This window comes from Anabas testudineus, chromosome 8, assembly GCF_900324465.2.
Source record: "Anabas testudineus chromosome 8, fAnaTes1.2, whole genome shotgun sequence".
In the NCBI taxonomy this organism is placed as follows: Eukaryota; Metazoa; Chordata; class Actinopteri; order Anabantiformes; family Anabantidae; genus Anabas; species Anabas testudineus.
This window is the reverse complement of record NC_046617.1, coordinates 20,955,868-20,972,615: the sequence shown is the minus strand read 5'-3', so window position 1 is coordinate 20,972,615 and position 16,748 is coordinate 20,955,868. Positions and strand designations below refer to the sequence as shown.

General features: G+C 46.5%; 2 protein-coding genes across 3 annotated transcripts in view; one reads left to right on the top strand and one right to left on the bottom strand.

Moving 5' to 3' along the window:
- The window catches only part of plppr2a (phospholipid phosphatase related 2a), a 92,034-nt gene extending 88,453 nt beyond the window's left edge, over positions 1–3,581 (bottom strand). Inside the window, exons 1-2 of the mRNA XM_026348896.1 lie at positions 3,430–3,581; positions 37–82 (exon numbers count right to left, since the gene is read on the bottom strand). The gene's annotated coding sequence lies outside the window, so the exon portion shown is untranslated. The remainder of the gene's footprint in view (positions 1–36; positions 83–3,429) is intronic.
- A 665-nt stretch (positions 3,582–4,246) lies between these two features.
- On the top strand, positions 4,247–14,664 carry nfil3-2 (nuclear factor, interleukin 3 regulated, member 2). 2 transcript variants are annotated; one of them, XM_026348707.1, is made up of 2 exons: positions 4,247–4,519; positions 10,353–14,664. In XM_026348707.1, exon 2 carries the CDS (start codon positions 10,863–10,865, stop codon positions 12,696–12,698), a length of 1,836 nt encoding a protein of 611 aa, XP_026204492.1. In that variant the 5' UTR covers positions 4,247–4,519; positions 10,353–10,862; the 3' UTR covers positions 12,699–14,664. The 2 variants fall into 2 exon arrangements, with proteins under 2 accessions (XP_026204492.1, XP_026204500.1); XM_026348715.1 differs by lacking the exon at positions 4,247–4,519 and adding an exon at positions 5,093–5,261.
- Positions 14,665–16,748: the final 2,084 nt, after the last annotated feature.

Below are 16,748 nucleotides of genomic sequence, written 5' to 3'. Positions count from 1 at the left end.
AAATTAACCAAAAAACTACTAAAAAATAAAACTCACCTGAAAAATGTGAACTTTGCCTCAGTAGACGGACAAGTGGATAACACTGAAATTACAAAAGAACAAATGTGGAAAACATGTGAATAAATGTTAAATGACCCACGATATATTTCATAATTTATTTATTTTATGGGATTAAGCTGCTTCATTTAGTTTTATCACACTCATCATTATTAGACGTCGTGGGATGGAGTGGTTCCTGTCAGGGGGACTAGAGCGAGGGCACGGATCCATGTTAGTGAAGGAAACACTGAGTGAAGTCAAGACCAGGGAGAGAGAGACAGGCAGACAGACAGACAGACAGACAGAGCGACTGCTGTTACTCAATAGCTCAATCAGGTTTCATTAAAACAGAAGAAGAAGAAGAAGAGTGGATTGAATGAAGTGGACGAGGCCGTGGAGCCGCACTCAGTGTGAATAATGACTCCTGTGGTTCTTCACAATAGGTGCAAATGTCATTACACATACATTTAAACTGTGGCACAGATTCATGTCACTAAGTCAGTCAGCACCCATTCTTATGGTCGGGATTGTTTCTACATGATGCTCAGCTGGTGTCAGCAGAGGGCAGCAAAGACAACAGCTTTAACATGAAGACAGTCTGTGTTTCAGCTCCTACCACTAAATAAGAATCAAGCTATGGATCCCTGCAGGCTTGATTGTTCCTGCAGGTTAGTTGGCATGGAGATGAGTGAGGGTCGACTCTGCAGCGGTGCCTGTGTTTCTTTAGAATGAGAAAACAAACAGAAACCGACGCTCACGTATGAAAATGTCAAGTGAAAGTAGTGAAAATAATAAACGGTAAATTTCAGATGCAGTGAAAATGTCATTATTTCAACTCACTGTTATTTTGTGATCATAAATCCTCTTATAGTTTATTCACCTTGGCATGAATAATCATTTTTATTACGCTCTCATGAACATCAACATGTGCAGAAAAAGTGTTTGTGATGTTTTTTATCAGCAGCCTGTGAGACGGCACCAAAGGAAAAGTCTCCTCTGTAAAACACAAAGACACAAACACCGACTCTAGTTTCAGACCAGCAACGTTTCCTGCTGCTGACACCGGGGGTGAGACACAGAGGTGATGGGGAGTAAGAGTGCAGCTACTGCAACATGCTGCTGTGACATCCTCCCCACAGCCGTGCACCCACAAGAAAACCGCAACCCCCACAACCCCCTCTTCCCCAAGTCTGTTCCCCCCCTTATTTTTTTCCAGTGAATGGATAAAGCCTGTTGCTAGGCAGGCATTGCGACAGTTGCCATGGCAACACTTGCAGACATAGCTGTAAGGTGGGGGAAACGTCGGACAGGGTGGGGTGGGGATAAGGATGGGGTGCAAAGAGATGCAGAGACAGAGAGCGTGTCTGCGAGTGTGTTTTCTTATGGGGGGGAGGGGGCTCCAAGTTCACGGCCAGTGCCTCAGCTCCTTCAGGAGGAAACAAAGAGGTGCAGAGGAGCGGGGATCCAGACTGGGGGGGGGTTACCCTGAGTCACAGTTAAGGCAAAAACATAAAACCACGGATTTCACAACTGGACAAATGTGTCGGAAAGAACAACACAGATAAAAGCAAGAGAACGGGGGGGGGGGGGGGGGGGGGGGGGGGATTCCAGGTTTGGTAAATCACGCTTAGCTGAAGACAACAAATCATCAAATGTTCTAAGTGTTTTTGAATGGATCTTTTTCACTGAGAGCTGCCAGAGGAGCTGAACATCACGATTTCTCTGAACATCGTAACCACGTTATGAACCGTCGACGATTCGTCTGTCTCTCATGGGATTTTTAGGCTGTTGAACAGTGTTGAAGCTCGCCCCATCCTTCCTTCCTTTTCTAGTCATCACCATCCTGACCTGCTGCCAGCGACATGTCAGCATGTATTCTGAGTCTTTGTACTACTTTCAACCAGTTACAGGTTTTAAACCTAAACTAGTCCTGAAACCTGGTGTTTCTACTGCCTACATTAAACTCACGCTCATGAGACACAGAACACGTCCCCTTTAAACACAGTACATGAGGAAACGTACGTACTCTCCCTATTTAAAGTTTTTAGCCCCTCCAGGACTGACTGGGAACAATTTACGGGGGGTTATCAGATAACGTCTTTTTATTTGGGTTTCACTTCTGTTGGGATGTTGGGATGACGATGATGATGATGATGATGATGATGATGATGATTACATATTGTCCCATTTAAGTTACTGACAGTGTAGTTTAATGTGAAATATCCATTCATTATTACAGTGTGTAAAATTCTCTTTGTGCTTTTACATTCTGTTTGAATCACATAACAAACTCACACCAAGGACCGAGGCGGCTCTCTGATTCAGAGAGGGTCCTGTGCCACACCGCCCCCCCTCTGGCCCCGGCCCTGCTGATGAGTCTTAGTGATGCTGTAAAACAACATCACACTGTTAGCGCTCATTGAAAAGCCTCTAAACAGAGCAGTCACATTAACTAAGTGCTCTCTGTGTGCATGTCCTCCACACGTTGCTCCCGCCAGGACGACTGACACACATTCCTGCTTCTGATGAAGATGAATCAACATTTTCATTTCACAATGTGTTCACATTCTGCAGAGAGGAGCTGGTTTAACAAGATTATTGAATGCTGCGTAGCGGATGTGAATTCTGCCTTTAGCAACAATGCAATTAAAGACACTGAGTTCACGTGGAGCCCAAATTTCCCACTCGTCTTCATACACTGACAACAATGACAAAACCACCTGTGGTTTCCTGTGAGGCAGCAGTGTCACAATGATTGAAGTGTCTTTTCCAGAGGGTGGCGATACAGACACAGGTTGGTGCAATCGGGACGGGTTCTGGGACGGGGTCAGTGGTGCAAGAAGTACTCACAACCTTCAATAAATAAATACCCCACCGCAGGCCGACATCAGGGATTTAAAACCTTAAGTTAAAGTACAACGTGGTCAGGAACAGATACTTGAAGTATCAAAAGTAAAACCACTGATGGTGTTTTTAAATGTTTGTATTCTAATTACTGTTTAAAATATCTTATGTGAATGTGCAGAGTAACTAAATGTAGTAAACGAACAAAAGGTACAAGAGAACAGAATAAATTCAATTTCACTGACGTAGAGTCCATGAAGAGCAGTCAGACTCCAACCAGAGAAATCATTTACATACCAACTTCAGGCAGCGTTGTGGAGTAACTAACAACATATAATTAAGTTACATTATGAAGTTAATTAGTTACTTAGATCTGAACACTCTGTTCTCTGTGAAATGTTTTTATGTAGAATAAAAGAGCAGGAGAGTTTCTGAGACTTGTTCTGGTGCCTTTAATAAAGATCCTGATCACTGCTGTGATGTGGTTTATGTTTGGAGGACTTACACACACATTATGAGTTAGCATCAGGCTAACAGAGTCCTCACCTGTGCCGTCTGTGGTTTCTGTTTGAACCTGAAGTGTCGATCGACTGCGTCTGTTTCCTGTGAGTTCATTCTAACAGCTGTTGACCTGGCACACCGACGTTCAGGAGGAGATGAGCCCGGTCGGCACAGAGTTCCACTTCCTCAGCAAAACAACTGAGGCTCATTTCTGCCAATAAAAAACACTGTCATGGTGAAAAATCATGTTAATGATGAGATGGATCCATAAAAGTCATCGGCCCCTTCAGAACTCTCTGCTGGAACCCCGACTGAGGACCACAGCATCAGTGATGTCATCAGTGTCAGTGTCCACGTTAACTCAGTGTGATCCAGTGTCAGACGTTCAGGTGACTCTGGATCAGGAGCTCGTTCAGCAGCAGGTTGCTGAGACAGGAGGAAACATCAGAACCACAGTCGTGACTCTACAAGTTGTTATATGGAACATGTGATCTGAGCTCGGACAGTTCTCAGTATCAAGTGTAAGAGAATCTCACAGTTACTGGGCTGAGACACTCTGACTCTTTGGAGACTGAGTCTGGACTGGTTCTGGACTGGTTCTGGACTGGTTCTGGACTGGTTCTGGACTGAGTCTGGACTGAGTCTGGGTCCCAGAACAGCAGCGGTGCTTTGTGCGTTTCTCTGCTCTCTGCTTGTTTCTACCTGCTTCTTATGTAGTAACCTTATTATGAGGATCACAGGCCTGCATCTGACTGAGTCTGGCTCGGAGCCTAGTCCCTCCCTCGCCGGGCCTTTCTCCTCCCCCTCCGCACCTCCTCTCCTGCAACAGGATTTGAAGGCGAGCAGAGAGGGAGGGGGCAGAGCCGGGAGAGAGAGAAACAAAAAACGTGACTAGACACCAAAGCGTCCTGTTATGCAACAACTGACCTACTAACATACATTTAGAAACTCAGAGAGAGGAGGAAGCAGAGAGAGGGAGAGGAGCTGACGTGAGGAGCGCGCTGAAAACAAGCCGCACCGTGTTCACACCCTCTGATACCTGGAGCTGGAGCTTTGGAGCCTGACCAGCGGATTGTGGCTCAGGAACAGGACTGTCTGGACCCTCTGTGGAACCTGGCTCTGTGGACGACACGAGGTGAGTTCGTCTCATTCTGAGGATCCTCTGCGTCCCTGTAGCCGCGCTGCTCGTGTGCTGGAGGCTGCGTTTCCATTTTCACTGCAGGTGTTTGTTTTGGTGCCTGAACGCGCTGGTTCCCGTCAGGTCGCTGCGTGAGGGGCTGCGTGTGTTTGTGAGGGGAGGGGGTAGGAGGAAGGGCGGTGGGGGGTGTCCAGAGGTTATGGGATTCCTTTAGGAAAGAACAGCGGTAGTTTGGAGCGGTGCCTGTGGTCCTCTTAGTAACACACCTGCGCTCACAACACACGTGACTCAGGTAGGTGGGCAGGTGTCTCTGACTTATTATTATTATTATTATTATTATTATTATTATTATTATTATTATTATTATTAGCACTACTCTTCCTGTTGCTCCTCCACGCTGAGAACGGACCGTGCGTCCGCTCCGCTCGGTGTCGGGTTTCTGTGCCACAGTCTGGGACCTGGACTTGTTTGGGGTTAGTGGACTAGTCCATGCAGGCTCCGAGGACACACTTCTCTGTGTCACGTGTAGCAGCTCTTTGTAAAGGTTAACGCGGCTGTGCAGCCCTCTGGGTTAACCCTTTAGTCGGCGGCAGCAGTCTACAGGAGAACAACACAAACCGGAGCGCACCGGGCCGGGATCGTCCGTCTGGACCGTTTTCACCGTGTTTACGACCTCTGCTCGGAACCGGGTCAGACACTGGGAGGATGAAGACTGCTGAAGTTCGCGGGCTCTGACAAGGTGGGGTGTGGATCAGAACATCTGGAGCGAATGTGGGTCAGGTGTGTGACTGTTCGGGCTGTGAGAGCTCAGTGCACGAAGAATCCCGCTGAACACGTCCGGACTCTTCGGACCGAGCTCAGGTTAAATGTGTGTGAGCAGAGAAACAAAGGAGGGAACTGGTTCCTCTCAACGTGCTGCTGCGTGAATGTTTGCTGCTTTGTGCGGGATCAAACAATAGATCACGATCAGTACCTGGACCTAGATCCGGTCCAGCTAGACGCTGTGAGGAGGTGGAGACCCGCAGGTGGAGGCACCGGGCTGTGTGCGGTTTATTTAACGCTGCACAGAGAAAACGGATCCTGGCTTTATTTTCCACCGGCTTTGTGGTTCGTACTCTGCACGTGGGCATGCGCCCCCTCCTCCAATTGCAGCTCCCCCCTCCAGCACTGGCATGCAGTCACGGCACCACCTGCATGTACTGGTTTTACTGGTGTAGTTCACACAGAACGTCCGCGTGGACAGGTCTCCAGCGGGCTCAGGTGTGGCTGTGAACGTGTCAGGGAGCTCGTGTCTCCGCGGAGACTGGAGCATTTTACGCATTGTCCGTTGATGTTTGTGCAGCATGTATGAAACATGGGGGGGCCGTGCAGGTTGCATAATAATGAATTAAATAATTAAAATGGATTAAAGAACGGGGCACATTATGCAATCGGCGGAAACCGTCAGTGTGGCTGAGCAGCGCTGCGCTTTGCTGCGGAGCGGCCGCTGCCAATTGGTCGGTGAACACACTGGGTCTCTGTGCCAGCGCTGAATGTAGGTCACATTAGCCCCGTGGGAGGGAGGGGGCAGAGCTGCACAACCGCCGCTGACTAGAAAGACAGAATCCAAAGCCACCAAAATAAATCGTGGCTGCGCCAAACAAAGAAATTAAAGAGTCACAACCAGAAGAAGCTGCGCTCGACCTGAATCAGTAAGATTCCACTTGAGGGAACTTTGAAAGTCATTTCAGGCTCGTTGCATCACTGCTGTGAGCTGTAGTCATTTCACTCTGATTAGACCGTGTGTGTCCAGCTCCACTAAATCTAAGTGTGGGTGGGGAGTTCATGCTTTCCATCCTGTCCCACTTCGCGGCCTCTTGACTTTCCCGGGGTTTCCTGGCACATGTTGTCTGATAAAAGATGAGGCCGTGCTTTGTTATTGTGCTGTGGTTTGGAGCCAGCACAGGAGAATTACAGCATTTAGTAGGCCAAGAGAGCGCATGTGACTGGCGCAGCACATGGACTGAGTCACTCTAATTTTCCCTATTCCAGACATAAGGGTTGGAGGGGGGAGGGGGGTGATGTGTTCGTGGAACAAGGATCCAGCTTGGATATGACTTCAACTTGTTGGCCTGTCGCCTGACTCCTCAGGATCCCCCACTCCCCCTTGACTTGTTTTTCTTGGGTTGGGAAGATAGTCAGCCCCCCGACCCCACCCATGACCCCCAAAACTCTGCACCACGTGCCATGCATTACATTCTTCCCAGGAGGGGGGGGGGTTCCATCATTCCCCTTCTCTCTAAAGCATGCACCCCCCCTTTTATTTTAGAGCTGCTCCCATTTCCTGAAGCGCTCCACAGAAACATGTGCAGAGGTTTGAACTCGGTCCACTGTTTCCAGAGCTCACTGCCACATTTAGACTGTGGCGGGGGGGGCCTGTGGTTGTGTGAGCGGGTGCAGCTTGGATTCTTTTACCGTGCTATCATTCCACAAGTGCCACAGAGACCTGGTGATGACACGTGGAGTGTATGATAAATTAAAAAGAGCAATCTAGGTCAGGAAACTGCGTGCAGAGGAGAACAGCTGCAGCTCTGCTGGGCCGCTGCTGTCGGAGCTGGAAAATTCAATTTCAGTAAAACTGCAGCTACGATTTATTCTGTGTTTCGCTGCTGCGGCTTTAAGCAGCTCCACAGATGTAAATCTGCTGTAAGTGATGACAAAGAGGATGAATGAGCCGCATCACAGGCTGAGCTGTGAAGGAGAATCACAACACCTTGTGTGCTTCACTCACATGGTTGAGTATCAAGGGTAGGGAGGTGGGGGGGGGGGGGGGGGGGTGCAGCAGAGCGTGACACAGACGAAGGAAAAAAGCCAAAAAAGAAAAGATCCACTGCTGCGAGTTCATTAAACACTAGAGTTCATTCATGTGTGCAGCTCGTCCTGAAATATGACGTCAATCGTTACAGGACCGCGTTTTCATCCAGTGTCAAACCACTGGTTCAGAGGAAGAGGGAGAGCGCCTGATCCCATTGGTTGCCCTTTCTGTTTCCCCTCTTTTGTTGCTATGGGTGACACATTCTTTCTATTGATGCAATACCAACATTGTGGCAACTGCCCCTGGCTCCCCCCCCCCCCCCCCCCCCACCCACCCAGCTACAGTATAATCTCATCTCTTTGTTTTAACTCTGTCTCATTGATTCCCTCCTTTTCTTTGTCTTCTCTCCACTTGCTCTCACCTCCATCTATATTTAGACAGTGCTCTAATTCTCCACACCTCCTCCTCTTTTTTGCTTTTGTCTTTTTCCCCAATCTTGTCCCCCCCCCCGACGTCTCTCACCGCTTCACCTCTCCACAACTCAGCTGACCTATATTCCAGCGAACCGTACAGTGGAGGAAGTCAGACTTGTGTTTACAGAGTGCGGTTGGTCCCCAGTTTCTGGGTCAGTGGGACACGCTTAGAAAAAGTCTTCCCCTCATTCTTTTGCTCTCGTGCCTGACAGCCACATGTGGAAGGCTCACGCGGAGAACCTTAGCCACACAGTACCGTCTTTATTTCCAACTGTGATGGCAGTGTTAGAGGAATTAAAAGCCGCTTCTGTCTCATACTTTCTGCGTCTATTTCCCAGAATCTGGGCTGAAATCCATTTTCATTGTGAGGATAAACTTGTAGTTACCTCATGGTGTCAGACGCTGGGGAAGAGCACGGTAAAACCAGTGTAAACACTTTTTCAGATTATGAGATTACAGACTCAGACAGTGTAATAATGCTTTTGCAGTTGAACTAAGCAGCACAGATGTTGAGTAACACACATTTACTCCACTGGCTCTGTTATTATGGACATATACCAATGCACAGGAATCCTTTTGTCGCCATATGTTTGACTTGGGTCAGTGCTAAGTGATGTTCAGAAAGAGTCATTTGTTTATCGTGCAGAAACACATCACTACGCGTGACCAAAGTATTTTTCCAGGAAGAGTCGATCCTGTGATATTAGCAAGAAGCAGCTCAGAGCATCATTTCCTGTCATGTCTAAAAATGGTAGTTTCACTTTGCTCAGGAAGTATCACAGAGATAAAAATCTTTTCGATAAAGATGCTTTAAAATAAAAGAATTATTATTCATCTGTAAATAAGTAATACATGCACCACTTTTCACGTCTCTGCTTCTCAGTAAAAAGAAAAAAGGTGTCCAAGTATGTTAACACACAACCATTTAGCATTTGTAATGTTTCGGTTTCGTGTGCTTGTCGCCTGTGGAATGTTACCACACTAGTATTTTCTAATTAGCAGTAGGGCTGAACAATAAATAGTTCAATTACTTATTAATTGTTAATTAATACTGTTTGAAAACAAAGAAAAGTAGTTTCTTTTTCCCAACCCCAACCCCCAGTGGTTCAGCTACACCTGCTATCGACCAGCAGGTATCACTGGCCGATGTGCAGATCTTGATTCTTGTTATTTTTGTGCTTCGGGGTTGGGCGCCTTCACAACATGGATGACCTACATTGTGTACTGTCCCAGACTGTAGCACATCAGGCCTGTAGCTGTCAGAGGGATCACACTTCTCTATAAGGACAAAATGTTACCATTCTTAAGAAATGGCTAATTTGCAGAGGTCAGGGACCCACTATTAATACATACTTCACTAGTGAGACATCTAATGTCTCCAACAGGTCAAGTCTAACCAAATCCACCCTGTCGTCGTTTGAGTCTGATGAACCAAGCGACAGACAGGCTGACCTGGCTAAAAACAGAACAGAGCTTTTTAATTTATCAGTGGAACTCTCTAACTGGTTGTGTCTGAACACACACCTGTTCACCAAGCCCGTGTGGCCTACTCCTATGTGAAGAGGCCATGTTTTCCTACCCACCTCCCTGCTCCTTTCTTCCCAGGGGCACTTGACCTACATTGATCAAAGCCCCACCTTCTAGCTGCCCCCACACCTCCAAATCTCTCGCCCCAGTCTCAGCCTCTTTATCCTTGACCTGCACTGGCTGTGGCCTTTGTCTGCCTTATCTGCTCACTCTGCATCATTGATTTGGCATTGAGTTGTTTTGACGAAGCCACATTCCTGTGCGCATGAACTCATGGGGGGTGGCGGTGTTTAAACAGTGTGTAGATTTAGTAGGAAGGTAGTGGGCAGTCCCTCATGGAGGTTTCTTTTCTTTGTGAAATGATCTAAAATGGATTCAGGAGACCCCAGCAGCCCTGAATCTGACTCAGTTGTTGCTGTCTGGCCTGAATACTCACCAGGCAGACCAAAGGAAATAATCCCTGTACCGTCTAGTGTTATGATCTCAGCATGTGTCAGACTGATGCAGCTTCTCTGCTGTTACAATTTGTATTTCATGTGTGCACTTGCCTCGTGTGCACTCTTGCCAGGAAAAATAAAAGATCTCTGCTTAGAATGAAATTTAGGCATGTTTCTATCTGTTGTTGTAACTGTGTGTTTCATAAGAGATTTGTGTTTCAAACGGTACACAGACGCCTTTTTAGGTAACGGACAAATACGACACCAGCTCAGTAGCCTTGGAGTATACTCGGCGTCCACATTGCATTACAAAAGTCAACACACCAGGCTAATGGTCAGGGATCACATGCTGCAGACGGAGCAGATCAATAGCAGGGCCAAAAGGTTAGACAGGAAGGTCTGGGACCATTCATTGGCTGCCAGGGGTGTCAGTCCGTACAAGAAAGCAGCCGAGGGAAGACGTATGAATGTGGAAATGTTGAAACAATAGGATAAATCACAGAAAATGCCTTAACAGAAATAACTGAGTGAATGCATAAAGGAGCATGAGCAGTCCACATGGATTAACATATCTTTTTGTTCTCTTCTTATCTCCATAGCCTTTCATCTCGCAGTCAACTGCGGAGAGAAGAGAGACGGGGAGGGAGCGGCTCCCCAAGAGACTGGCACACTGAGGTAGACAGGCCGACCTACATCCTGCCGTTTGTGTGGAGATCTAGGACGCCGCCAGCTCAGCTCCTTGCTAAACCTTGAACAAACAACAGTGGAAAAGCAAGAGGAGAGAATAAGACATTTGCATCATCCACTCAACTTTGTGAAGTCTGTGCTTTTGTAGGACTTATCGGACCCGGTTAGCGTTTGTGGCAGAGTCTCGACACTGAGTCAAAAACCTTCAAGTGGATAAATGAGGGTTTCTAATGCTGAACTCCATCTGTTCTTTATATTTTTGGATAATTTGGACACTTGAGTCCTGCAATAAATACACCAAGAACTTCAGGAGACAACATTCAAAGGTGTTTCATCACCACCCCCTCCTCCCCTTGACCTCTGACCTGGTTCTTTCCTCAGTCACCTAAGCAGCATTTCAAACTGGCGACCACTAGACAAAAATGGAAAATCTGACGTCAGCACTCAAAACATTAAACAAAACCTCAGGGAATAACCTAAACTGCCTTGAGACCTTCAGCAGTTATGAAGAGTCTCTTCCCTCTATCCAAGGGACTCCAGCCCGAATGGGGCGGCTCATCAAACCCAAACCCAATGTGAGCTGCAGGAGGAAGCGGGAGTTCATTTCCGATGAGAAGAAGGACGCCTCCTACTGGGAGAAACGTCGCAAGAACAACGAGGCCGCTAAGCGCTCACGGGAGAAGCGGCGTCTCAATGATATGGTTTTGGAGAATCGTGTCATTGCACTGAATGATGAGAATGTGAGGCTCAAGACAGAGCTGCTCCAGCTGAAGCTACGCTTTGGCCTCATAAGCACTGCTTCATATATCGAAAAGAGCCAGCAGATTGGTGGGGGCAACAACACCGGAAACGGTTCGTCCTCATCCTCTTCTACTCAGTACTATTCCAGCGGTTACTCTAGCGGTTCTCAGGTGATGATGAACTCTGACTCTTCGGAAACAGAGCAGTCGGGACGCAGCGAGGGCCACAGGCAGCTGGTGAAATACTCCCCGCGTGGCTCTCTCTCTGACATGTCTGACGGGTCCTCGAGGGACAGCCCTGAGCCAATCCCCTTTGAAATTAAACAGGAAGGTGACAGGCTGGAGATGGACATCGCCAATGGCACCACCACCCAGATCATGTTTAACATCCACCGTGGTCTGGCCTCTGTACCCACTCACCATAAGATACAGCAGCATTCTCAGGAGATGGAGGCTGCCTGCAGCAGCCAGCAGCAGCAGCAGCATCTCCACCAACAACAAAACCCCCACCAGGAGCCTTTGAGCGCTGTCAGCCAGCCTGCCCCTCACCCACCTGCTGCCCACAGGAGCGTCATTCTGTATGGCTCCAGCACTGCCTCTTATCCTGTGGACACCTTGACAAGACCCCAGGACATCGATCTGCAGACAGCCCAGAAGCAGAACAGCAGCAGCAGCCAGACTTGTGTCAGCCAACTGCCCCAGTCCATTACAGAGAGCTCCACAGAGACAATGTGTGAGGTGATACAGCAGCTGGAGAGGAAGGCATCAGACTCCCCCCTGTTCGAGCTCTCAGACAGCCATAATGAGGCCGCAGAGGTGTACCGAGTGTGTCAACTTCCCCCGCAGCACCTGCAGCAGGAGGGTGATTCATCTGCAGAGTCTCTTCACAAACAGGTGGAGGGGGTCAACCACCATCATCTCCAGCAGCTTCATCATTCATACCTCAGTGCCCCAGACGAGGAGCCACCTGTGCTTACCTACGAGGGGGGGTCCAGGACTGAGGCTTACTACCAAGGCCACTCGAGCTCCTCCAGCAAGGACACGTCATCCAGCGATGGGGATCCTCGCAGTTCTGACAAAGACGCCTCCACGGATGATGACGACTCACCCTCCTCATCCTGCTCAGACATGGGCACCTACCACAGCCAACATCTTACTGGCCTCCACCAGCCCGCCTCACCCGTGCCCTCTTCACAGGGCTGCTCTCAGGCCCAGGGCCGTGATCCCCAGGCGGAGGTGAGGGGCACAGCATTGCCCCACAAACTCAGACTCAAGCACCGGGCCATGAGCACCGGGAGCAGTGGGAGCAACTGCTCTGGGCACGAGTCCCCAACCACCCCACCCTCTGCTACGCCGCCTCCTCTGACGCAGCACCTCTACCTGTCCCTCACCACACCGCAGAACATTAAACATGAGAGGCCGACTGAGGCCTGTAAACAGGTGGACTCAGAGCAGGGGGGCAAAAAGGAGAGCGGGAAAAAGGAGACGGGTGGACGACGAAACAAGAGGCGAGATTAGGTGCTGTTCAATTTAAGTCACAACTTAAACAAAAGAACTAGCTGCCATCATGCCTTCGCCCTGTAACCAAGTCCCCAACTCAAGCCCTTGGGAAAGGAAGCTGGGCTTTTCTACTCCCCGAACCCTCAAGGTCACCAAAAAGGCTGGACATCTTGTAGGGCTGTATCATATTTGTAAATGTTGTACAGATTAGTCATTTCTTACATCCTCTCCATACTTACAGAAGCACTTTTGTTTATGTGATGAGAGGAGGGATGGAACTGCCTGCTTTTCTACTTCTGTCATCCAACGATTTACAGCAGCAAAAGCACATTTTGATCATTTAAAAACAAGAATGTAGTAAATCAAAAGGTTGTGAGCTTTATCAGCACAATAAATTGGATAGATTCCGACTGCAGACAAACATACACACGAAGTAATAATCTAACTGGGGACGTTCCCTCGACCAAAGAAGCACCAAACACTACAGTTATTAAGTTCCATACCTCTTCCCAGACCCTACCTCTACCAACCCATCCTCTCCCCTAGTCATCTCCATTTTTTCACAAAAGATCGCCATCACCTTTATTTTTTAAGCACTTGGTTTGTAAATTTCTGTGATATATGAATATATGTATCTATTATGAATATATATTTTACAAAGAAATCTAAATACAAATTCAACAAAAATGCGACAAACTTGCAAAAGAAGATTTTGAAAGTGACCATCCTAATACGAATCACGATTACTGTACAGCCACATTGTCTACTGTTGCTACAGGACCCATTCAAAATAAAATGCCTCTCTTTTGATTGTTAAGCTTTAGCATTAACCTTCTGTTAATGCCCTGTTTACATAGAAATGGCCGTCCGCTTTGGAGCGCCAACAGCACTGAATGGAGAACATGTTGTTTCCTGAGGCAGGGGCCTCGTTAAAATGTTTGGAATTTGTGACCTTTAACCAGCCTTAAAATATTCGGTGAAATTCACCAGCTGCAGGCTCTAAGCCTTTCGTTTTTTTTTAGCTTTATCAACCATATCTTGTTGTTGTTACCACTCACTGGCCCAATGTATTTATTTCCCTCTTCTCCACACACCCATCACTGTAGAAAAGCCCACGGGAACATAGACACCAAATGTGTACAGACCCTTTAGACACATGCTGCAGCCTTGAGCTCGAACTGTTATGTATGCATGGGAAACCTGGGAGCAAAGGCAGGAGGAATTAGATCACATTCATGGAAACACACTACAGTGCACTGAACACGTTCCTCCTGTGTGTGGACATCTGAGATGAGAGCCCTTCATCCGTAGCTATTGTACATTGATTGACAGAATATAAGGTTTTGTAGTGTGACCCAACAAATGCAAATTTGTCTCAACTTTCCACAGGTAAAATTTCAACACGTGCACATTCTGGCCTTAAATTGATGAATTACAGGACTTCCCTTGTTCCCACGTGCCTCCATTTTTCATTTCAGGGGTTATTCATCCCCGTCTCGTGGTAGTTCTGCTACTGGGCATTGATGAATTGCCTGCACTGGATCCCAGTTTAACAGATGTCTATGTACCATGTTTGGCTTTTTGGTGCTTGTGTATAAATGTAAAGTTCCCCTCCACCTTTGAACAACACTGTAACGTTGATTTCATCGGTTTTATATCCTCTTTTTTGTCAAGGTGTTGTTCTGTTTTCCTCTCTACTGTGTCTATTGACTGTGATTACATGTATTTGCCTCATTCCTCCCCCTGCCTACCCCTCCTTTTTCAGTGTGTATTAATCAGTAATGTTTGTGGTTTTGCTGATGGTTTTATGAAAAGATGAAAAGAAACAGGAACAGATAGTGTGGTGTTTAGAGACGGGTGGTGGTTGGTCAGGTTGGTCATTACCATCGCTTCCTTTTGACATGAATCTGTATGTAAAGACACTAATGTTCATTGTGGAAGTTTGGAGCATTTCAAAAATAAAATAAATAGAATGTTGACCATGTTCACGTTTCACAAGGAGCCTGTTTTAAAATCAGTTTGCATATTACACACCTTTATTCAGAGGGCGTAGGAATGCCTAAAAGGTACAGCACTACAAGTACAAATACTTCACTCAAGTTGAAGTTGAGTAAAGATGCTGTAAAATGTACTATAAGATTTCAGCAGCAGGTAAAGGTGAAGCTGATTTAACATCTTCATGCTGGTTCATCTAGTAAATCTGCTTATCTGTAGTTTCAAGAATCTGTAGCTGCAAAGTACCTAAAGCAGCTGTCAGATACATGTATTAAAGTAATATAATGGAAGTACCCATACCTCAACACTGGAAATCAGTAAGGTTCTTGAGTAAATATACTTAGTTATCCAACAAAGCAGGACTGAGCCTGAACTGAGAGGAGACATTTAGTCTTTGGTTTTGTGCAGCAGCCTGACTCAGTCCTAAACTGGGACGACCGTCTACAAACCTGATGCCAGAAACACCAGTTAGTTAACATGCAGTGATTGACAGGATGAATAAATGAAGGCAGCACAATGTACTAGGTATAATTACTCTTTCAGTGGAGGAAAGTACATGTACTCACTACTGTAATGAGTTCTAATTTTCACAGTGGTTGTACTTTACTTTTCCAGTAATGCTACTTTATGACGCACGTGTCCCTCACTACATTTCAAAGGAGGATAATCCTTTAAAGTTCAGCACATGGTTAAAGATTAAACCATTTTGACTTGTGACCCCTTCAGAAGTCTGATCAACAAAGAGAGATTTCAAACTTAAATTTTTCTGTAGTTTCAATTTAAAAAAAAAAGAGAAATTCAGAAAATGTCTGATGATTGTAGCAGAACTTTGTTTCTTCTTCCTTCCAACTCTCATTATTCGTCTTAAGTATGTATGTACAGCTCATGTCCGTATGGTCGGCTCAGCCTCTGGACTGGAAACCACTGGACTAAAGTTACCTGTATATAAAAAGTAAAAGTAGAATTTTCATGCAGAACATTTGCTTGTCTTACAGTTTTACTTGTACTTCTACTAAAATGAAAGATCTGAGTACTTTACGGCTTTTTAAAATATTCCCAGAGCAGATAAAGTCTCTCAAACTCAAGCGTGGAAAGAATTGGGGCAGGAATTTTTGCAGAACCGCTGGATCAGACTGACTTAGTTTTAACTTGCTGTATCTAATAAAACCAGCACTAGCTGTATAAAGTAACCCGCCCCCAACTAAGCTTGTCTCTTGTCTGTGCTTCAGACATTTTGGACTTCTCTCAAAAATGTCGATGAAGGCAAAGCCTGACACACCCTCTTTCCACTGTGGCTAATACTGAGAGCTACGTTGCCCACGATCAACTCACTCTTTCTGGCATCTGAGCTTAATCTGCAATAAGACGAGCTTCGCTCGACACACTGACACCGTTTGCCCAGTGGGGCCAGAAAACTCCTTGGCAAGCTGTCCTGATGTCACACTGGCCTACTTCTACTCACAGACACAAGCTTTACACATGGGAATGTCTTTAAATACTGCTTCACGTTCACTAGAGAGGGGAGTACAGTTGAATATTTCAGTTTTATTATGCACAGTATCTACTTACTTCTAATCTAATAATCTTACAGAAATACTACGTACTGTTAAAGAACTGTGGTCACCGACCAGTCTGACTCGTGACTCCTTCAGGAGTCTGAGATTTGTTGATGATTTCCCCACAAAACTGCACAAACTGTTCTGACAAAGATCAGGACAAAGGAAAAACACAGATTTACGTTTGCATCAAGACTATTTTCCCTTTGCCCCATCTTACTTTTGTACTCACAGAATCGTTTTCAAGTGTAATATATCACTTTGCAGTACCTGTAATACAACACACAGATGGGCTGAGGCCTCTTAATCATTTTTACAGCTCCCTGTAAAATCAAACTCAAATTAGTTTGAGTCTTAATCTCCCCCAACCTGTAGACAGCAGGTGATCTGTCAGTCACGAGAGAGGCACTGTCCTACAGAGCTGAACCATCATTTCTGTTGTAACACACTTGGACAGGTGTGACCCGCTGAAACATTTACAGCAGAGGAGCGACACAAACCAGACTGAACTGTGTGT